This window comes from Salvelinus fontinalis, chromosome 2 (assembly GCF_029448725.1).
Source record: "Salvelinus fontinalis isolate EN_2023a chromosome 2, ASM2944872v1, whole genome shotgun sequence".
Taxonomy (NCBI): Eukaryota; Metazoa; Chordata; class Actinopteri; order Salmoniformes; family Salmonidae; genus Salvelinus; species Salvelinus fontinalis.
The window spans coordinates 90,574,157-90,598,384 of record NC_074666.1 but is presented as its reverse complement, the minus strand read 5'-3'; the positions used below and the strand labels follow the sequence as shown (position 1 = coordinate 90,598,384).

General features: G+C 42.9%; 2 protein-coding genes across 2 annotated transcripts; both read right to left on the bottom strand.

Annotated features, from left to right (window-relative positions):
• Nucleotides 1–952: 952 nt before the first annotated feature.
• Nucleotides 953–6,966, bottom strand: LOC129831582 (immunoglobulin lambda-1 light chain-like). The gene is made up of 4 exons (XM_055894937.1): nt 6,852–6,966; nt 6,437–6,758; nt 2,396–2,433; nt 953–1,540 (listed from the first exon to the last, which is right to left on the bottom strand). Exons 1-4 carry the CDS (start codon nt 6,889–6,891, stop codon nt 1,215–1,217), a joined length of 726 nt encoding a protein of 241 aa, XP_055750912.1. The 5' UTR covers nt 6,892–6,966; the 3' UTR covers nt 953–1,214.
• A 1,907-nt stretch (nt 6,967–8,873) lies between these two features.
• LOC129831572 (immunoglobulin lambda-1 light chain-like) lies at nt 8,874–23,562 on the bottom strand. The gene is made up of 4 exons (XM_055894929.1): nt 23,419–23,562; nt 22,997–23,322; nt 10,486–10,519; nt 8,874–9,642 (listed from the first exon to the last, which is right to left on the bottom strand). The coding sequence occupies exons 1-4, from the start codon at nt 23,456–23,458 to the stop codon at nt 9,317–9,319; spliced, it is 726 nt and encodes a 241-aa protein (XP_055750904.1). The 5' UTR covers nt 23,459–23,562; the 3' UTR covers nt 8,874–9,316.
• Nucleotides 23,563–24,228: the final 666 nt, after the last annotated feature.

The window sequence follows — 24,228 nt, the reverse complement described above, 5'->3', positions numbered from 1 at the left end:
CATATGACCCCCCCCCCCCCCACCCCCACACACACACACATACAGTTCTGAGAGGAGATAAAATAACCCCTTCATTTACATGAAGCTATAAATAAGGAGAGGAGGAGGGGAGAGGAAGCAGGTGTGTTCTGGGGGAGAAGGGGAACAACACATCACTGTCTGTAACTCAGTGTCAGAACTAGAACATGTCCCTGGTGAATGACTCTGATGACTGGAGATACTAGATATGAAACTATCAGCTTTGGGTGGGACTGAAACCAGTGGTCTACAGACAGCTGTTCCTGTTGTAAAGTACATGTAGATCTTTCCTCAGTCATTATTGGTGGTCGTATGTCCTCCTCTGGTGGACGTTGACAGAACTGCAGCTTCTGTTCTGATCACTGGTGCAGAATATGAAACACAGCATGACATGACTCTCTCTATTTGTTGGACCAATCCTAACTTCCACTTAGTAAGGGGATACTTTACCAGCCATTCTAATTTTGGCAATGAGGCCCTTTATATACTTCCCCATAGTCAGATGGACTTGTTCATACCATTTGTATGTCTCTGTGTCCAGTTTGAAGGAAGTTAGTTAGTTTAGTCAGTCAATGTTAACTAGTGTTTCCCACAGACTTCCAGTCATTGTGCGATCTTCATCTGACTCTGGGGAAGTAGATAAAGGACCTCACTGAGTGTTTACTTAGTCATGGATGGATGTCAATGGGAGACTTAGTGAAGACCAGACCTATACAGTTGTAATAATGCTGAAATGATACTGAGTCCAACATATAATGTTAATACTAGAGCACAGTCAACTGTTAGGTCATCTCTGGTTGGTCAGAATCCTTCTTATGATAATAAACCTGGTAAGGATTCTGGGCTCTTCTGTCTTGGTTCAATTTAAACAATAATTCTCCAGATTCACCCTCATTTAGTGCTGCTAACACTGATGTTCATCAACATGCTCAAATACAAACACTTCTTCTTTAGAATGTTCTTTATTTAATATCCACAATACAGCAAAGCTCTAACTATTCCTCTATTATACATCTGCAAAGCAACCCATTTCAAATATAAAAAGTCTACTTATCATATAGCCTATGATATCAGTGTGATTAGCTATTTATCTTTTATGGAACATAATGTATATATGCAGGTTAAACTTCTAATGCATTAACAATATCTTGAAAAGTGATGTAGAAAATCAACTGGACATTACAATGGTTCTCAGGCTATTCAGTGCTGCATTCAGACTTCTTGATGTCTTTCTCAGCGAACTTGGAGCCCGCGGTGACTTTACATGAGAACACTTTGTCCTGGTTCCATTCTGACGTGTCAACGGTCAGACAGCTGCTGAGTTGGAACGTCTTGTCGGCTTGCGGCACCGGGCCACTCGTAGCGATGCCGCCGGTGACCGGATTCCCTCCCGCTGTCCAGCTGACATCAGCGTAGCCCATGGCCATCTGACTGGCCAGACACACCAGGGTGACTTTGCTGGACTTCAACTCATCGCTGGACGGAGGGAAGATGGTCAAGACAGGCGGAGGGAGGGTAGAGCCTGGACCAATGGAATGAGCAGAATAAATATTACACTAAATCATTTGATATGTTAGTAGAATGAAACAGGGTTGTGTGATTATACTGTAGAATAAAAAATATAACGTTTTCTCAAAGACTACAAACAATTATCATGTTGGGCTCAAATGAAAAGGCACTAACACCATGTAATTCTATTGTTACATATTACTCATATCTCTGTTTGTAGCTTAGCTTTCTAAGTAACTCTCCATGTGTGACTTTTCAGAGGTAAAGCAGATTTCTGTGCAAGTGGATAATGAGTTCAGATCTCTAAGTTTAAACATAATCAAGTAGTCAGATGTTCTGAATGAGGGATACAATCAAACATATATCCTACTACTAGTCAACCAGCAAACAGAGTTACCAACTGTAATGTAGTAGCCTGCAATGTAATGAATCATGTAGCAACATTGTGTTTAACTACCATATACATGGTTTTATCATTATTAATATAACATGGGACAAACATTTTAAAGGTTCATACAACTTTATGTAGACTTCACATTCAAATCTACCTCTGAGTAAATATATTATTATTGTATGAGACATTATAAATGAGTAGTTTTGTCAAGTGACAGCAGTAACCTACATGGTCAAATAGTCCATCACGTTTCTTAAGTTTAAATGTGAAATCAACAACTACAGATATACTGTAGGCTATGAAGATGTCACATGGTGTCCATGACTCTTGATAATCAGTCCACAAAGTAGGTTATTTACACTAAATATATATGAAAAAATAATATCATGTTAAGTACTTTAACTTTATTAACTATTATGTAGTACAAAAACTCATTTTAAAAAAACATATAAGGTTAAAATAAAGGGAACTCACCAGTAACAATGAGCTTGGTTCCTGGTCCGAATACCACATTGATTCAGTTTGTATACACAGCCGTACAATAACCTCCCCACTCTCTCTACTGAGAGGACAGGAACTGAAACATCCCATTCAGACAGCTTCACTCTCAATACTGAGAGGACAGGAACTGAAACATCCCATTCAGACAGCTTCACTCTCAATACTGAGAGGACAGGAACTGAAACATCCCATTCAGACAGAGCTTCACTCTCACTACTGAGAGGACAGGAACTGAAACATCCCATTCAGACAGAGCTTCACTCTCACTACTGAGAGGACAGGAACTGAAACATCCCATTCAGACAGAGCTTCACTCTCTCTACTGAGAGGACAGGACCTGAAACATCCCATTCAGACAGAGCTTCACTCTCTCTATTGAGAGGACAGGAACTGAAACATCCCATTCAGACAGAGCTTCACTCTCTCTACTGAGAGGACAGGAACTGAAACATCCCATTCAGACAGAGCTTCACTCTCACAACTGAGAGGACAGGAACTGAAACATCCCATTTAGACAGAGCTTCATTCTCTCTACTGAGAGGACAGGAACTGAAAAATCCCATTTAGACAGAGCTTCACTCTCTCTACTGAGAGGACAGGAACTGAAACATCCATTCAGACAGAGCTTCACTCTCTCTATTGAGAGGACAGGAACTGAAACATCCCATTCAGACAGAGCGTCACTCTCACTACTGAGAGGACAGGAACTGAAACATCCCATTCAGACAGAGCTTCACTCTCTCTATTGAGAGGACAGGAACTGAAACATCCCATTCAGACAGAGCTTCACTCTCACAACTGAGAGGACAGGAAATGAAACATCCCATTTAGACAGAGCTTCATTCTCTCTACTGAGAGGACAGGAACTGAAACATCCCATTTAGACAGAGCTTCACTCTCTCTACTGAGAGGACAGGAACTGAAACATCCCATTCAGACAGAGCTTCACTCTCTCTACTGAGAGGACAGGAACTGAAACATCCATTCAGACAGAGCTTCACTCTCTCTATTGAGAGGACAAGAAATGAAACATCCCATTCAGACAGAGCTTCACTCTCTCTACTGAGAGGACAGGAACTGAAACATCCCATTTAGACAGAGCTTCAATCTCTCTACTGAGAGGACAGGAACTGAAACATCCCATTTAGACAGAGCTTCACTCTCTCTACTGAGAGGACAGGAACTGAAACATCCCATTCAGACAGAGCTTCACTCTCTCTACTGAGAGGACAGGTACTGAAACATCCCATTTAGACAGAGCTTCACTCTCTCTACTGAGAGGACAGGAACTGAAACATCCCATTCAGACAGAGCTTCACTCTCTCTACTGAGAGGACAGGAACTGAAACATCCATTCAGATAGAGCTTCACTCTCTCTATTGAGAGGACAGGAACTGAAAGATCCCATTCAGACAGAGCTTCACTCTCTCTACTGAGAGGACAGGAACTGAAACATCCCATTTAGACAGAGCTTAAATCTCTCTACTGAGAGGACAGGAACTGAAACATCCCATTTAGACATAGCTTCACTCTCTCTACTGAGAGGACAGGAACTGAAACATCCCATTCAGACAGAGCTTCACTCTCTCTACTGAGAGGACAGGAACTGAAACATCCCATTCAGACAGAGCTTCACTCTCACAACTGAGAGGACAGGAAATGAAACATCCCATTTAGACAGAGCTTCACTCTCTCTACTGAGAGGACAGGAAATGAAACATCCCATTCAGACAGAGCTTCACTCTCTCTACTGAGAGGACAGGAACTGAAACATCCCATTTAGACAGAGCTTCTCTATCTCTACTGAGAGGACAGGAACTGAAACATCCCATTCAGACAGAGCTTCACTCTATCTACTGAGAGGACGGGAACTGAAACATTCCATTCAGGCAGAGCTTCACTCTCTCTACTGAGAGGACAGGAACTGAAACATCCCATTCAGACAGAGCTTCACTCTCTCTACTGAGAGGACAGGAACTGAAACATCCCATTCAGACAGAGCTTCACTCTCTCTACTTAGAGGACAGGAACTGAAACATCCAGTCAGACAGAGCTTCACTCTCTCTATTGAGAGGACAGGAAATGAAACATCCCATTCAGACAGAGCTTCACTCTCTCTACTGAGAGGACAGGAACTGAAACATCCCATTTAGACAGAGCTTCAATCTCTCTACTGAGAGGACAGGAACTGAAACATCCCATTTAGACAGAGCTTCACTCTCTCTACTGAGAGGACAGGAACTGAAACATCCCATTCAGACAGAGCTTCACTCTCTCTACTGAGAGGACAGGAACTGAAACATCCCATTTAGACAGAGCTTCACTCTCTCTACTGAGAGGACAGGAACTGAAACATCCCATTCAGACAGAGCTTCACTCTCTCTACTGAGAGGACAGGAACTGAAACATCCATTCAGACAGAGCTTCACTCTCTCTATTGAGAGGACAGGAACTGAAAGATCCCATTCAGACAGAGCTTCACTCTCTCTACTGAGAGGACAGGAACTGAAACATCCCATTTAGACAGAGCTTAAATCTCTCTACTGAGAGGACAGGAACTGAAACATCCCATTTAGACAGAGCTTCACTCTCTCTACTGAGAGGACAGGAACTGAAACATCCCATTCAGACAGAGCTTCACTCTCTCTACTGAAAGGACAGGAACTGAAACATCCCATTCAGACAGAGCTTCACTCTCTCTACTGAGAGGACAGGAACTGAAACATTCCATTTAGACAGAGCTTCACTATCTCTACTGAGAGGACAGGAACTGAAACATCCCATTTAGACAGAGCTTCACTCTATCTACTGAGAGGACGGGAACTGAAACATTCCATTCAGGCAGAGCTTCACTCTCTCTACTGAGAGGACAGCAACTGAAACATCCCATTCAGACAGAGCTTCACTCTCTCTACTGAGAGGACAGGAACGGAAACATCCCATTCAGACAGAGCTTCACTCTCTCTACTGAGAGGACAGGAACTGAAACATCCCATTCAGACAGAGCTTCACTCTCTCTACTGAGAGGACAGGAACTGAAACATCCATTCAGACAGAGCTTCACTCTCTCTATTGAGAGGACAGGAAATGAAACATCCCATTCAGACAGAGCTTCACTCTCTCTACTGAGAGGACAGGAACTGAAACATCCCATTTAGACAGAGCTTCAATCTCTCTACTGAGAGGACAGGAACTGAAACATCCCATTTAGATAGAGCTTCACTCTCTCTACTGAGAGGACAGGAACTGAAACATCCCATTCAGACAGAGCTTCACTCTCTCTACTGAGAGGACAGGAACTGAAACATCCCATTCAGACAGAGCTTCACTCTCTCTACTTAGAGGACAGGAACTGAAACATCCAGTCAGACAGAGCTTCACTCTCTCTATTGAGAGGACAGGAACTGAAACATCCCATTTAGACAGAGCTTCAATCTCTCTACTGAGAGGACAGGAACTGAAACATCCCATTTAGACAGAGCTTCACTCTCTCTACTGAGAGGACAGGAACTGAAACATCCCATTCAGACAGAGCTTCACTCTCTCCACTGAGAGGACAGGAACTGAAACATCCCATTTAGACAGAGCTTCACTCTCTCTACTGAGAGGACAGGAACTGAAACATCCCATTCAGACAGAGCTTCACGCTCTCTACTGAGAGGACAGGAACTGAAACATCCATTCAGACAGAGCTTTACTCTCTCTACAAACATGTCAGGTTTTTCTAGAGTTCCTCTCTATGAAGTAACAGTATATAGAATAGCATCATATTCTGCTGTTGGTCTCTGGTCCTTTTGAATCCATCAGTTAATGCAATATCCAGATGATGCAGTTTTGACTTGATGATGATGTTCAGACAATGTCTTTGAATGATCCTTTATCTCATTGTAATCAATAATCACTGACTCACTTGAACTGACACATCTGATTAATGGCTTGTCCCTCTTTCAGTCAAAAAGGAGAAGTGTTGCAGTCAGAGGTTTTTGTCATTGTGTAAATCACTGTGATACGACCGCTTCAGCAGAATCATCATACGTCTGACAGTAATACACTGCTGAGTCTCCTGCCTCTACCTGTTTAATGATGATCTGATAATCTAAGTCTGAGGTGGATTCAGAGTTGAACCGACTAGAGGAGAAACCTGGCCCATAATATTTAGGACTGTCATCGTCAATAAAGCTCAGAACATATTGAGGAACCCCACCAGGAAGCTGTTTATACCAATGGACATAGTTTGCATCAAATCTGCCAATGTTACAGTCCATAGTGACCTCCTCCCCTGTGGTTTTGGAATGGACAGACGGCTTCTGGGTCAACACAATGACACCATGAACACCTGTTGACACATCACAATCACCATGAGACATATATATGTAAATATACAAAGTATGACTAAAAGTTAAAAATAAAAACGTTAATGAAAACATACATGTTAGAGCAGTGATGAGAGTGCAGAGTGTCCCCAGCATGTTGTCAGTGTGTGGTGTGAACGGCCCTTACTGTCCAGCTGAGAGATGAGCAGGGTTGGAGTGTAAGGAGAGGAGAGGCTGCAGGACCCACCTATAAGGAGACAGACAGGGAGGACTAGAGGGAGGGGCCTCTAAAGTTAACCAATCACCAGCTATTCTCATTGCTCTACATGAGGCCCTGTCTTCTTCACTGACTAATATTCTACCTCCATCAAACCATAACTGGAGTTTAATATCCTGTACTAGTTCTACACAGGGACAACATAATGATGAGGTATCTAATCTCCTACCTCCATCAAACCATAACTGGAGTTTATTATCCTTTACTAGTTCTACACAAGACCAACATAATTATGAGGTACTCAGGATGTCTCCCTATTCCCTTTATAGTGCACTACTGTTGACCAGAACCCAATGGGCCTTTGTCAAAAGTAGTGCACTATAAAGGGAACATAGTGCCATTTGGGACACATTTTCAGTTTCAGTCCACTCCTCTGGTCACCTGCAGACCCCCCCACCCCCCCCCTCCCCCCACACAGTTCTGAGAGGAGATAAAATAACCTCTTAATTTGCATGAAGCTATAAATAAGGAGAGGAGGAGGGGAAGCAGGTGTGTGCCGGGTGAGAAAGGGAACAACACATCACTGCCTGTAACTCAGTGTCAGAGCTAGAACACGTCCCTGGTGAATGACTCTGATAACTAGAGACAGTAGACATGAAACTATCAGCTGGTCTTTGGGTGGGACTGAAACCAGTGGTCTACAGACAGCTGTTCCTGTTGTAAAGTACATGTAGATCTTTCCTCAGTCATTATTGGTGGTCCTATGTCCTCCTCTGCTGTACGTTGACAGAACTGCAGACTCTATTCTGATCACTGAGGCACAATGGGGTGAATCCTAACTTCCAATTAAGGTGAATCTTTACTTAGTCATGCATTGGTGCCAATGGGAGACTAAATGACAATGTGACTGAACTGCAAGTTAGGATTCTCCCCAATGTGAACAAGACCAGACTGAGTGAGGGCACGACCGAGGACAGATGTCAGGAACCAGATGAGGACACAGAGAGAGAAAATGGAACAGGACAAGGGTTCATGAGGACTAGAGGAAGGAGGGTCCCTAAATCTTAGTTAGAATGATATAGTCTCTCTACTACTACACCCATCCACTAGTACTAGAGGAAGGAGGGTCCCTAAACCTTAGTTAGACTGATATAGTCTCTCTACTACTACACCCATCCACTAGTACTAGAGGAAGGAGGGTCCCTAAACCTTAGTTAGACTGATATAGTCTCTCTACTACTACACCCATCCACTAGTACTAGAGGAAGGAGGGTCCCTAAACCTTAGTTAGACTGATATAGTCTCTCTACTACTACACCCATCCACTAGTACTAGAGGAAGGAGGGTCCCTAAACCTTAGTTAGACTGATTTAGTCTCAACTACATCACTACACTCCTCTCTGAACCAGACCAACACAGAACTGAGCAGAGCTTTGTACTGACAACAGAGATATTGTACACTAACTTTCCATAACGTCATTTGTGAATGATTTGAAACTGCGTGATGGATTTAGTCTGGAAATGATTACAATGAAATACAACTATAATGAAATACAACTGTTTGAGCCACAAGGTGGAAGCATATTATAATATTATATCTCTTGTTTTTCCCCCTGCTGGCAAAGATGTACGGAGAGAAAAGATTCATGAGTAAAATGTTATTGTACATTATAGTAAGACGTACGTTTATAACACTATTGAATATAAACTATGAATATATTGAATTTATCATGTTACTGTACTGTTGTTTTAATTCTTCATACAGTGAAAAGTAAAAGCAAATATTGCCTAGGAAATAATCAAGTTGCCTTTTCAAATCACTATTTTAAATAGATTATTAAATATATACTTTCAGAATGATCTTATAATACAATCATATCACAGTAATGAAGGTTCTCAACAATGTGAAGTTGTAATTTAAACCTCTGGTCCATCTCTGGTTATTCATTAACATTACAGTAAACCTGCTCTACATCCTGGATATCTAGATCAACTATTTCTGGATCTGGACTAAAGTCAGAGAGCAGGCTGATCTATTTGAGTTCAGTTAAACTCCCCCTCATTTAGAGCTGCTAACACTGATGTTCATCAACATGCTCAAATACAAACACTTGTTCTTTAGAATGTTCTTTATTGAATATCCACAATACAGCAAAGCTCTAACTATTCCTCTATTATACATCTACAAAGCAACCCATTTCAAATATAAAAAGTCTACTTATCATATAGCCTATGATATCAGTGTGATTAGCTATTTATCTTTTATGGAACATAATGTATATATGCAGGTTAAACTTCTAATGCATTAACAATATATTGAAAAGTGATGTAGAAAATCAACTGGACATTACAATGGTTCTCAGGCTATTCAGTGCTGCATACAGACTTCTTGATGTCTTTCTCAGCGAACTTGGAGCCCGCGGTGACTTTACATGAGAACACTTTGTCCTGGTTCCATTCTGACGTGTCAACGGTCAGACAGCTGCTGAGTTGGAACGTCTTGTCGGCTTGCGGCACCGGGCCACTCGTAGCGATGCCGCCGGTGACCGGATTCCCTCCCGCGGTCCAGCTGACATCGGCGTAGACCATGGCCATCTGACTGGCCAGACACACCAGGGTGACTTTGCTGGACTTCAACTCATCGCTGGACGGAGGGAAGATGGTCAAGACAGGCGGAGGGAGGGTAGAGCCTGGACCAATGGAATGAGCAGAATAAATATTACACTAAATCATTTGATATGTTAGTAGAATGAAACAGGGTTGTGTGATTATACTGTAGAATAAAAAATATAACATTTTCTCAAAGGCTACAAACAATGAACATGTTGGGCTCATAAATGAAAAGGCACTAAAACCATGTAATTCTATAGTTACATATTACTCATATGTCTGTTTGTAGCTTGACTTTCTAAGTAACTCTCCATGTGTGACTTTTCAGAGGTAAAGCAGATTCCTGTGCAAGTGGATAATGAGTTCAGATCTCTAAGTTTTAACATAATCAAGTAGTCAGATGTGCTGAATGAGGGATACAATCAAACATATATCCTACTACTAGTCAACCAGCAAACAGAGTTACCAACTGTAATGTAATGAATCATGTAGCAACATTGTGTGTAACTACCATATACATGGTTTTATCATTAATTAATATAATGTGGGACCAACATATTAAAGGGTTCATACAACTTTATGTAGACTTCACATTTAAATCTACCTCTGAGTAAATATATTGTTATTGTATGAGACATTATAAATGAGTAGTGTTGTCAAGTGACAGCAGTAACCTACATGGTCAAATAGTCCATTACATTTTTTAAGTTTAAATGTGAAATCAACAACTACAGATATACTGTAGGCTATGAAGCTGTCACATGGTGTCCATGACTCTTGATAATCAGTCCACAAAGTAGGTTATTTACACTAAATATATATGAAATAAGAATATAATGTTAAATACGTGACTCCATGAACTATTATGTATTACAAGAAACCCTTGAAAAGAAAAATATAAGGTTAAAAGAAAGGGTACTCACCAGTAACAATGAGCTTAGTTCCTTGTCCGAATACCACAGTGATTCAATTTGTATACACGGCTGTACAAAAACCTCCTCACTCTCTCTACTGAGAGGACAGGAACTGAAACATCCCATTTAGACAGAGCTTCACTCTCTCTACTCAGAGGACAGGAACTGAAACATCCCATTCAGACAAAGCTTCACTCTCTCTACTGAGAGGACAGGAACTGAAACATCCCATTCAGACAGAGCTTCACTCTCTCTACAAACATGTCAGACTTTTTTAACAGTTTCTGTCTATGAAGTAACATTATATAGTATAGCATCATATTCTGCTGTTGGTGTCTGGTCCTTTTGAACATTTTAAGGGGTGGCAGGTAGTCTAGTGGTTAGGGCCAGTATCTGAAAGGTTGCTAGATCAAATCCCTGAGCTGACAAGGTAAAAATCTGTCGCTCTGCCCCTGAACAAGGAAGTTAGCCCACTGTTGCTAGGTTGTCAATGTAAATAAGCATATGTTCTTAAAACTGACTTGTCTAGTTAACTAAAAAAAATCTTTAGCAGGATTCTTTCTCTTCACAACTGGCTACAGTATGTGAATATTGCAGCTCAGTGAGTGTAGCTTTTAGTAGGAAGTCCACTGTGTGCAGCTCACCTTGCACTAATACAAATAACAAGAGAATATCTACTTCTGCTAAGCTTCCCAGTAAAGCAATGAAAACATGCAAGCATCTCAGAAAACTGCTCAAAATAGCCCATGTTTAATGTAGCTTAAGAAACAAAGTTCATGAAATGAATAACTTGCTAGTATCAGATGACATTTGTATTCGGACTATCTCTGAAACCTACTTAGATAATACCTTTGATGATACAGTGGTAGCAATACAAGGTTATAACATGTACAGAAAAGACAGAAATGCCAGTGGTGGAGGTGTTGCTGTTTATATTCAGAACCACATTCCTGTAAAGATTAGAGAGGATATCATGTCAAATAGTGTTGTATGGCTTCAGGTTCATCTGCCTCACCTAAAGCCCATTCTGGTGGGAAGCTGCTATAGTTTTGTAGGGATTCCTATGTTATTGATGTAAAGAATATTTGTTTGTCTGGGGTGTGTAATGAGGAGCAAACAGACGCAGCACCCTGACACATTTATGAAATTGCTTATCCTAGTTACTAATTAGCATGCACCCATTAAGAAAATGACTGTAAAAACTGTTAGATCCCCGTGGATTGTATGAGGAATTAAAAAATTGTATGGTTGAGAGAGATAAGGCAAAAGGAATGGTAAATAAGTCTGGCTGCACAACGGATTGGCAAATGTACTGCAAATGTAGTTATCATGTGACTAAACTGAATAAAAAGGAGAAGAAACTAGACTATGAAACAAAGATAAATTACATAAAGAACAGTAGTAAAAGCTTTGGAGCACCTTCAATATAATGTTTACATATTTTGCATTACTCATCTCATGTGTATATACTGTATCCTATCCTATTCTACTGTATCTTAGTCTATACCGCTCTGACACTGCTTGCCCAAATATTTATATATTCTTAATTGCATTCCTTTACTTTAGATTTGTGTGTATTGTGTTTATTGTTGTGAAATTGTTAGATATTACTGCACTGTTGGAGCTAGAAACACAAGCATTTTGCTACGCCCTCAATGACATCTGCTAAACACGTGTATGTGACTAATAAAATTTGATTTGATTTGATGAAATGTTGGTAAAAAAGGCAAACTCAGCTCCATCGTGCTTTAAATCAGATGGCTCATTCATCACAAAACACACTGATATTGCCAACGACTTTAATGATTTTTTCACTGGCAAGATTAGCAAACTTAGGCATGATATGCCAGCAACAGATGCTGACGCTGTCACATCTGCTCCTGCTACGCCCTCTTGTGTTCATCCGGTGTCTTCTTGACCTGCAGCCACTCCCCCAGTACACTCTCTCTCCCTCTCCCTCTCTGTGTGATTGTGTGGTTGGAGACAGGTGTGCTGGAGTCAGAGCAGATCCCAACCAGCTGCAACCCGTTCCATAATCAAGATCTCTAGAAATACTACAGTTTTGCCGCTCTGACTCTGGCTCCTGTCTCCTGTTCCACATCTCACCACCCTGCTACCCTGTTCTGGATTTACCACACCACCACTCCCTTGGATTCACCTCCTGACCGGTTTACCCTGTTCCAACCCAGCTCACTTCAACCTCAGCCTCCACATCTGGTTTCCTACAACTCATCCGAGCTTCCCCGGATCTGCACTCCATATCTCCCTGTGTTACAATAAATACCTTGTTTCATTCATCCCTGTTTCCGCGTCTGAGTCTGCTCTTGGGTTCCCCTGTGTCGCTCCGCTAAACAGACACAACACATACAAGTATATCTGAACAAATTATGAAAGACAAGCATAGTAGTTTTGAATTCCGTAAAGTGAATGTGGAAGAGGTGAAAAAATTATTGTTGTCTATCAATAATGACATGCCACCGGAGTCTGACAACTGGGCCCGCCACTCCTATTTGCCATATCTTCAATTTAAGCCTACTATAAAGTGTGTACTCTCAGGCGTGGAGGCAATAAAAAGTCATTCCGCTACCTAAGAATAGTAAAGCCCCCTTTACTGGCTTAAATAACCGACCAATCAGCCTGTTACCAATCCTTAGTAAAGTTTTGGAAAAAATTGTGTTTTACTAAATACAATGCTTTTTTACAGTCAACAAATTGACAACAGACTTTCAGCACGCTTATAAGGAAGGACTGACTGATGATTGGCTAAGAGAAATTGATGCAAAAAATATTGTGGGGCTGTTTAGTTAGACTTCCGTGCGGGTTTTGACATGATTGATCATAGTCTGCTGCTGGAAAAATGTATGTGTAATGGCTTTGCACCCCCTGCTTTATTGTGGATAAAGAGTTACTTGTCTAACAGAACACAGAGGGTGTTCTTTAATGGAAGCCTCTCTAATTGTTGAAGGAATCTGTTCCCTATATGTTCATTAACCAATTTAATTATACAAAGCAAACACTCTGTCCGTTTCTAAGAATATGTAAGATCCTTATTTGCATAAAATAGACATAGACCCATGTCCAAATTAATCAATAGTGTTTATTCTCGAGAGAGATCTCTGTCCAAAAACAATGTATCTCACATTATATATCACAAACAGCGCTATAGAGTCCCTCCCCCTCCGACGAGGACAAAGTTGATCAAAAGTTCATTCCAACACACTCAAGCACATACCTTACACACCATATCTGCATTATTTCCTTATCTTATCTCCACAGAGTTATAGCTTAGTGTTTCAACCATAGGTCACTGATCCATTTTGTTTTCTTTAGAGACACACAGGCATTCCTTTCTACCCTCATACATACTCCCTAACAAATAATGTGAGTGGAAACGTCCGAAGATTATCTAAGGTAAGCGATTTATTTTATTGCTTTTCACACTTTCGTGACCATGCAAATTTGGGGCTAGCTGATGTAGCATTGAAAGCTACATTCACAAAAGCTTGGATTTCTTTCGCTGTAAAATATATTTTCAAAATCTGACACCATAGGCAGATTAACAGCAAGCTAAGCTGTGTTTTGGTATATTTCACTTGTGATTGCATGATTATAAATACTTTTAGGAATATTTTTGAATTTGGCGCCCTGCAATTCAGCGGGTGATCCCACTAACGGGATTCGTAGCGCAGAGAAGTTAATGAGCCGCAGTTGGTTTCAGAGTGGGTGACAAGGAATAAGTTAGTCCTAAATATTTCTAAAACTAAAAGCATTCTATTTGGGACAAATCATTCACTAAACCCTAAACCTCAACTAAATCTTGTAATAAATCATGTGGAAATTGAGCAAGTTGAGGTGACTAAACTGCTTGGTGTAACCCTGGATTGTAAACTGTCATGGTCAAAACATACTGATGCAACAGTAGCTAAAATGGGGAGAAGTCTGTCCATAGTAAAGCGCTGCTCTACCTTCTTAACAGCACTATCAACAAGGCAGGTCCTACAGGTTCTAGGTTTGTCGCACCTGGACTACTGTTCAGTCGTGTGGTCAGGTGCCACAAAGAGGGACTTAGGAAAACAGGGCAGAACAGCTGGCCCTTGGATGTACACTGAGAGCTAATATTAATAATATGCATGTCAATCTCTCCTGGCTCAAAGTGGAGGAGAGATTGACTTCAATATTTGTGACCCGTTTCAGGAAACTAGGTTTATGTCGCGAGTCACTGCTTCACTTATGTTTTTTTGGGGGGGCAGAAATGCCTTCTCGAACATGTGAACTTTCATGTGCCTTAATAACAAACTTGTATGCCATCTGTAAATACAAATACAATTGTTAAATTACAAGTCTAGTTGGTTTAGCCACAGAAAAAGTGAGCAACCTTCCCGCTAACCATGATTGGCTGAGATAATGAGTGGGCTGTACATGCCAGAGATGAGTTTGGATTGGTCTGCATATAGCACGCTTCTGTCTAGGTAATCCTGTAATCCTGTCTAACGAGGCTTTTTAAAAATATGTTGCGTGGTAAAACTGCATAAGTGTTGCTCTCCACTTTCTGGAGGACCGAGTTTTGAAATCAGTGGAATTCGAGTATGATAGCAAAGGAGATGGAGAAAAACCCTGTCTCCGGATTACATCTTCAAACTAAGTGCAACCATGGCATCCGGCAGGAATCGTGTCCATCCATGATGTATACGGGTAAGATAGTTTAGCTAGCTACATTTTCAGATATTACACGTTTCTAATTTTGACAGAAAGTGGTTTCATTTTAAGTTCAAGTGTAGTGTTTGCTAGCTAATGTTAGCTGGCTGGCTCGCTAGCTAACATTACTTGTATGATTTTATTATTTGTATCTCAGAGCCATTTGCTTGGCTAGTTATAGCCTAATGTAAGCTAGCTAACATTGAACCTGGTTGAACCTACTTGCAGATTCATGCATGGTACTAAGGTCATGAGTTGGGATTATGGTTCATTGTTTAGCTAGCTAGCTACAAGTCTTAACAAAAGACTCCAGTATGCAAGTAACTTTTTCGGGTGATTGATGTCAGAGCGCTCTCGCCAGAGTGCAAAATAACAGAGGAAATTACGAACGCTAAACACACGTTAAATATGGCCGGTGTCAGTAAACTGTGGCAAAAAGCGTAATTAAATTGTTGCCAGCAGCACAGTTACAGTCACCAATGATCTGGATAACATGAAAACAGCCTAACCAGCTCTGCTATGGTGAGTAAAATGGTCAGAGTTTGGGTGGGGGCTAAAGAGGGTGTGAACGATGCTGAATGGGTGTAGACAAAGAAGAGCTCTCCAGTTGGAACCATAACATTCAAAGGCCATTTTCTCAAAAGTGAGGTTACAGGTTTTTTATTTATTTATTTATTTAACCTTTATTTAACCAGGAAGGGCTCATTGAGATTTAAAATCTATTTTTCAAGAGCGTCCTGGCCAAGATAGGCAGCACCAAGTCATTACAAAAATTACAGACAGACAACATGAAAAACTACAGGTAATCTAGTAAAAACCATTGAATTCACAAGAGTATAACAAAATCAAAAACAGCAAATTAAAAACATTGACAGGTCAGGGAATCAGCCTCAAAATCATTCATCAGTGATTTAAAAACACCAATCGGGACAAGTTCTTCCAGTTTAAAATTATTTTGTAAGGTGTTCCAAGGCGATGGCGCAGAGTACATAAAAGACCTTTTACCAAATTCAGTTCGGACATTTGGAACAGTTAGCAGGATAAAGTCTAGCGAACGAAGAGAGTACCCACCACATTTCTGAACAATAAAAATGCCCAAATAAAAAGGTAGTAAACCCAAAATGGCTTTGTAAATAAAAGTATACCAGTGACTGAGCCTACGAGTGACTAGAGAAGGCCAGCCAACCCTGGTATACAAAGTGCAGTGGTGCGTAAGGGTTTTGCAGTTTAAAATAAATCTCAAAGTGCCATGGTAAAGAGTGTCAATTGATCTCAAACACTGAGCGGAAGCATTCATATATAAAATATCCCCATAGTCCAGTAAAGGCATAAATGGAGCTGATACTAGCCTCCTTCTGGCTTCAATTGAAAAACAGGCCTTATTCCTAAAATAAAAACCCAATTTCAGCTTCAATTTTTTTGTAAGTTGTTGAATATGCAATTTAAAAGAGAGGTTTATCAACTTTCAAAGCAGAATTACTTCCCCATAGTTCCTCAAATGTAGTGTATGATATACCATTTTGTAGCTCTGTGTCTCTGCTTTTATCCAATGTAAAAAAACACAATTTCAAGTTTTTCAACATAAGACCGTCTCAAGGCGGTCGGTCACATTTGTGAGAGGTATTGACATGTTGAAAGCACCGAGCTGTCTGTTTAAACGACTAGCACACAGCTCAGACACCCATGCATACCCCACAAGACATACCAACAGAGGTCTCTTCACAATCCTCAAGTCCAGAACAGACTATGGGAGGTACACAGTTTTATGTAGAGCCATGGCTACATGGAACTCTATTCCACATCAGGTAACTGATGCAAGCAGCAGAATCAGATTTAAAAAACAGATAACAGATAATGTATATGTGAAGCAACAAAAACATAGGCACAGACATGCACACACACACAGGATAACATACGCACTATACACACACATACACATGGATTTTTGTGTTGTAGATATGTGGTAGTGGAGTAGGGGACTGAGGGCACACAGTGTGTTGTAGATATGTGGTAGTGGAGTAGGGGACTGAGGGCACACAGTGTGTTGTAGATATGTGGTAGTGGAGTAGGGGACTGAGGGCACACAGTGTGTTGTAGATATGTGGTAGTGGAGTAGGGGACTGAGGGCACACAGTGTGTTGTAGATATGTGGTAGTGGAGTAGGGGACTGAGGGCACACAGTGTGTTGTAGATATGTGGTAGTGGAGTAGGGGACTGAGGGCACACAGTGTGTTGTAGATATGTGGTAGTGGAGTAGGGGACTGAGGGCACACAGTGTGTTGTAGATATGTGGTAGTGGAGTAGGGGACTGAGGGCACACAGTGTGTTGTAGATATGTGGTAGTGGAGTAGGGGACTGAGGGCACACAGTGTGTTGTAGATATGTGGTAGTGGAGTAGGGGACTGAGGGCACACAGTGTGTTGTAGATATGTGGTAGTGGAGTAGGGGACTGAGGGCACACAGTGTGTCGTGAATGTCACATTCTGACCTTTATTTCCTTTGTTTCTTTCTTTAGTTAGTTGGTCAGGGCGTGAGTTGGGGTGGGTAGTCTATGTTCTGTGTTTCTATGTTTAGGTTTGTCATTTGGCCTGATATGGTTCTCAATCAGAGGCAGGTGTTTTCATTGTCTCTGATTGGGAGACATATTTAGGTAGCCTGTTTTCACTGTTGGTTTGTGGGTGTTTGTTTCCTGTGTCAGTGTTTGTGCCACACGGGACTGTTTTCGGGTTAGGATTACTTTGTTATTTTGTATTTGTGTCATGTTCAGTTGATTATATTAAAACATGGACAATTACTATGCTGCGTCTTGGTCCGATCCCTGCTACACCTCCTCTTCGTCTGAAGAGGAAATCTGCCGTTACGGAAACACCCACCAACCAAGGACCAATCAGCGTGGTAGAGGACAGCAGCAGCAGCGGCAAGAGACACAGGATTCATGAACTTGGGAGGAGATTCTGGACGGCAAAGGACCCTGGACTCAGCCAGAGGAATATCGCCGTCCCAGGGCAGAGTTGGAGGCAGCGAAGGCAGAGAGGCGCTGGTATGAGGAGGCATCACGGCGGCGCGGTTGGAAGCCCGAGAGTCAGCCCCAAAAATGTCTTGGGGGGGGAACACGGGGAGTGTGGCGAGTACAGGTAGGAGACCTGCGCCAAAACCCTGTGCTTACCGTGGAGAGAGAGGGCGTCGTACTGGTCAGGCACCGTGTTATGCGGTGGAGCGCACGGTGTCCCCAGTACGCGTGCTTAGCCCGGTGCGATACATTCCAGCTCCTCGTATCGGCCGGGCTAAAGTGGGCATCGAGCCAGGTGCCATGAAGCCGGCTCAACGCATCTTGTCTCCAGTGCATCTCCTCGGGCCGGTGTACATGGCAACAGTCCGGTACCACCAGTTCCGGCAACACGCACCAGGCCTACAGTGCGCCTCAGTAGGCCAGAGTCTGCCATCTGTCCAGCGCCGCCCGCGCTGCCCGTCTGCCCAGCGCCGTCTGAGCTGCCCGTCTGCCCAGCGCCATCTGAGCTGCCCGTCTGTCCTGAGTCGCAAGAGCCGCCCGTCTGTCCTGAGCCGCCAGAGTCTCCCGTCTGTCCTGAGCCGCAAGAGTCTCCCGTCTGTCCTGAGCCGCAAGAGCCGCCAGTCTGTCCTGAGCCGCAAGAGCCGCCAGTCTGTCCTGAGCCGCAAGAGCCGCCAGTCTGTCCTGAGCCGCAAGAGCCACCAGTCTGTCCTGAGCCGCAAGAGCCGCCAGTCTGTCCTGAGCCGCAAGAGCCGCCAGTCTGTCCTAAGCCGCCAGAGCCGCCAGTCAGCCAGGAGCCGCCAGAGCCGCTCGCCAGCCAGTAGCCGCCAGAGCAGCCAGCCAGCCAGGAGCTGCCAGAGCCGGCCGCCAGTCAGGAGCTGCCAGAGCCGGCAGTCAGTCATGAGCTGCCTTTCAGTCCGGAGCTGCCTTTCAGTCCGGAGCTGCCCCTCAGTCCTGAGCTACCCCTCAGTCCGGAGCTGCCCGTCAGTCCGGAGCTACCCGTCAGTCCGGAGATGCCTTTCAGTCCGGAGCTATCCCTCAGTCCGGAGCTGCCTTTCAGTCCGGAGCTGCCCCTCAGTCCGGAGCTGCCCCTCAGTCCGGAGCTGCCCCTCAGTCCGGAGCTGCCCCTCAGTCCGGAGCTACCCCTCAGTCCGGAGCTGCCCCTCAGTCCAGATATGCCCCTCAGTCCAGTGGGGCCATTTAGAAGGGTCCCCGTTCCTAGGAGGCCACGGAAGCGGGTATTGACTATGGTGGAGTGGGGGCCACGTCCAGCGCCAGAGCCGCCACCGCGGACAGATGCCCACCCAGATCCTCTCCTATAGGTTCAGGTTTTGCGGCCGGAGTCCGCACCTTGGGGGGGATACTGTCACGTTCTGACCTTTATTTCCTTTGTTTTTTTCTTTAGTTAGTTGGTCAGGGCGTGAGTTGGGGTGAGTAGTCTATGTTCTGTGTTTCTATGTTTAGGTTTGTCATTTGGCCTGATATGGTTCTCAATCAGAGGCAGGTGTTTTTCATTGTCTCTGATTGGGAACCATATTTAGGTAGCCTGTTTTCACTGTTGGTTTGTGGGTGTTTGTTTCCTGTGTCAGTGTTTGTGCCACACGGGACTGTTTTCGGTTAGGATTACTTTGTTATTTTGTATTTGTGTCATGTTCAGTTGATTATATTAAAACATGGACAATTACTACGCTGCATCTTGGTCCGATCCCTGCTACACCTCCTCTTCAGACGAAGAGGAAGAAATCTGCCGTTACAGGGAAATATGTTATGAATGTTTTGTAATGTTTTTAAAATTGTATAACTGCCTTAATTTATCCGGCTGCCAGGAAGATTAGCTGCTGCCTTAATATATACAAATCCATCAGTTAAATTACTATCCATATGATGCAGTCTTGACTTGATGATGATGATGGTATGATGATGATTATGATGATATGATGATGAGGATGATGATGATGCTGATGTAGAGGAAGATGATGTGATGATGAGGATGATGATATGATGACATGATGATGATATGATGATGATGATGCTGATGTAGAGGAAGATGATTAAATGATGATGAGGATGGTATGATGATGATGATGGTGGTGAGGATGATGATGGTGGTGAGGATGATGATATGATGATGATGATGATGATGATGATGATGATGATGATGATGATGATGATGATGATGATGGTGATGATCACAACAAGAAAGACAACATTCATTTCCTTTCAGACAATGTCTTCTTATAATCTTGTTGACATGTAGGGATGGATGGTTCTTCCATTTCCAGATCTCCCATTGTGTCATGTATATATTGTTATAATAATCACTCATCAACTGATGTTTCTTAGAGTTCACCCCACTGCCACACATAGAGCAGAAGTGAGTGTATTTGGTGAGGAGGTTTTTGTCATGGTGTATATCACTGTGATACGTATTCCTTAACAGAGCTGTCTCAGGTCTTACAATAATACACTGCTGAGTCTGCCTCCTCCACATGATGAAAAACAAAATGATAATCTGATTTAGACTGATTAGATGAGAATTTAGGAGAGGAGAAATCAGAACCATAGGTAGGAGCACTATCACCATGGTAGAACCTTATCACATACTGAGGGACTCCTCCTGGAACCTGTTTATACCAACGGGCACTATTATCAACAGTCCCCAGGTTACAGTCCATAGTGTCCGTCTCTATTATCAACAGTCCCCAGGTTACAGTCCAGAGTGGTCGTCTCTATTATCAACAGTCCCCAGGTTACAGTCCAGAGTGGCCGTCTCTATTATCAACAGTTCCCAGGTTACAGTCCAGAGTGGTCGTCTCTATTATCAACAGTCCCCAGGTTACAGTCCATAGTGGCCGTCTCTATTATCAACAGTCCCCAGGTTACAGTCCAGAGTGGCCGTCTCTATTATCAACAGTCCCCAGGTTACAGTCCATAGTGTCCGTCTCTATTATCAACAGTCCCCAGGTTACAGTCCAGAGAGGTCGTCTCTATTATCAACAGTTCCCAGGTTACAGTCCATAGTGGCCGTCTCTATTATCAACAGTCCCCAGGTTACAGTCCAGAGAGGCCTTCTCTATTATCAACAGTCCCCAGGTTACAGTCCAGAGTGGTCGTCTCTATTATCAACAGTCCCCAGGTTACAGTCCATAGTGGCCGTCTCTATTATCAACAGTCCCCAGGTTACAGTCCAGAGTGGCCTTCTCTCCTTTCCTCACTGTCACAACAGGAGGCTTCTATGTCACCACAGTCACACCACTGACACCTGGGAAATAAGAAGACATGTAGTAAAAAGAAACATACAGACTCATTATTAATAAAACAGGAAGTAAAACCTCCAGGAAGTCAGACTCCATACATGTTAGAGCAGTGATGAGAGTGCAGAGTGTCCCCAGCATGTTGTCAGTGTGTGGTGTGAACGGCCCTTACTGTCCAGCTGAGAGATGAGCAGGGTTGGAGTGTGAGGAGAGGAGAGGCTGCAGGACCCACCTATAAGGAGACAGACAGGGAGGAACAGAGGGAGGGGCCTCTATATCTAAGCCTATCAGCTTCTGTAATGATGGACTTCTGATCAATTTAAATGATTGTGTTATGGATACAGGTATCCTGTGTGTGTGTATCCTGTGTGTGTATTTCTTTTCTCTCCTTCTCCCCTCACAGGTGGCAATCATCATTCCCCAATCAGTCACCAATCAGTCGCTAATCAGAAGACACCTGCTCCTTTTCTCTTACCCAATCACATTCCCTTTCCCTAGGTTTAAAAACCCCGTCAGTTGTTTTCTCTGGAGCTCGATCTCTATGTCATGCAATCTCTCTCTAGATCGCTTGTGGTTTGCAACTACATGTCACTTAGTCTGTTACTCTGTGAGTATTGTTTTGTTATGGTGTTTGACTGTTTGTTTGATGGTGGGAAAAGGGGGTACCAAGACAAGTCGCCCATGGGCATACACACCCTGTAGGTATACTTTGTCTAAGAACACTAGTTAGAACTGGGTGGACCACCCGCTGTATTTTTGGTTAGTTAGTTAGTTAGCTGTATTGAAGTAGGCTAGACTAGCTTAGGGGTGTTTTGGGATATTTGTTTCTTTCCTTCGGTCCAACTCAGCTCCTTTTCCTGCCCTCCTTTACCGCGTGTTAAAAATAAACCATGAGTGTTTGATGTTAATTTAGTTATTTCGTTCTCACTTACTTTTTCATAATTTGCATGAGTTATGTTACGGGTCTCGTTACCATCCCCCCTAGACTGCCGGGCCAAAGGGATTCGTAACATACTGTAACTATTCAACTATCAAAAATATATATATTAGATTGGTATAACAAACTATATGGGATCATTTTGGTTACACTAAAAAGAGCAGTATTTAGTTTCATGTGAGTTGTGTTGGTTAGTTTACTGAAATTAGCATGTCATAGTATAGATAATAACATAATGAGAATAATATCTGGAACTGATAGTGGGGTTCTGAACTAACAGTACATCACTAAATGACTGTTGATGTAATATGTCTCTACTGTAAACCAGGGGACTGACTATCATGGAGGTTGTCTGATACATGGAGTCTTCTGTTAGGACTGAACCTTCTGGAATATCACTTTATCATTCATGCTTTGGGACAACTAGGTGTAATTGTTAATGACAACATTCTAGTAAATGTGTGAAGGGTTTTGTGTAAAACACAAGCATGGAATGTTCTCCTACTGCAGACACACTGGTTCAGGATGACTTGACATTCAGTTAGTGTCTATATTCAGAACATCTGAAAGCAGAAGTGAGTGTGTTTGGTGAGGAGGTTTTTGTCATGGTGTATATCACTGTGATACGTACTCTTTAACAGAGGCATCATATGTCTGACAGTAATACACTGCTGAGTCTGTCTCCTCCACAGAATTAATAATCAAACGATAATCTGATTTAGACTGATGATTAGATGTGAATTTAGGAGAGGAGAAACCAGAGCCATAGGTAGGAGCACTATTACCATGGTAGAACCTTATCACATACTGAGGAACTCCTCCTGGAACCTGTTTATACCATTTAGCACCACTATCTTGAACAGTCCCCAGGTTACAGTCCATGGTGGCCGTGTCTCCTTTCCTCACTGTCACAACAGGAGGCTTCTGTGTCACCACAGTCACACCACTGACACCTGGGAAATAAGAAGATGACATGTAGTAAAGAGAAACATACAGACTCATTATTAATAAAACAGGAAGTAAAACCTCCAGGAAGTCAGACTCCTTACATGTTAGAGCAGTGATGAGAGTGCAGAGTGTCCCCAGCATGTTGTCAGTGTGTGGTGTGAACGGCCCTTACTGTCCAGCTGAGAGATGAGCAGGGTTGGAGTGTGAGGAGAGGAGAGGCTGCAGAACCCACCTATAAGGAGACAGACAGGGAGGACTAGAGGGAGGGGTCTCTACAGTTAACCAATCACCAAGCCAGGGAGGAACAGAGGGCGGGGACTTTGCAGTTAACCAATCACCAGCTACTCTCGTTGCTCCACATGAAGCCCTGTCTTTATCACTGACTCATATTCTACCTCCATCAAACCATAACTGGAGTTTAATATCCTATACTAGTTCTACATAGGGACAACATAATGATTAGGTATCTTACCCCCCCCCCCCCCCCCTCCTCTCCCCACACAGTTCTGAGAGGAGACAAAATAACCTCTTCATTAAATAAGGGGAAGAGGAGGGGAGGAGGAGGAGGTGGGGAAGCCGGTGTGTACTGGGGGAGTAAGGAAGCAACACATCACTGCCTGTAACTCAGTGTCAGATCTAGAACACGTCCCTGGTGAATGACTCTGATAACTAGAGATACTAGACATGAAACCATCAGTTTTTTCTGGGTTAGTACGGAAGGATGGCCCGGCGAGACTAGGTGGGACTGAAACCAGTGGTCTGACTGGCGCCAAACTGTGCCTGCTTTAATGTATGTATATCCTGAGTCATTATTGGTGGTACTTTGTCCTCCTCTGGTGGACGTATGACAGAACTGCAGCCTCTATTCTGATCACTGATGCAGAATGTGAAACACCGTAGCATGACGCCGA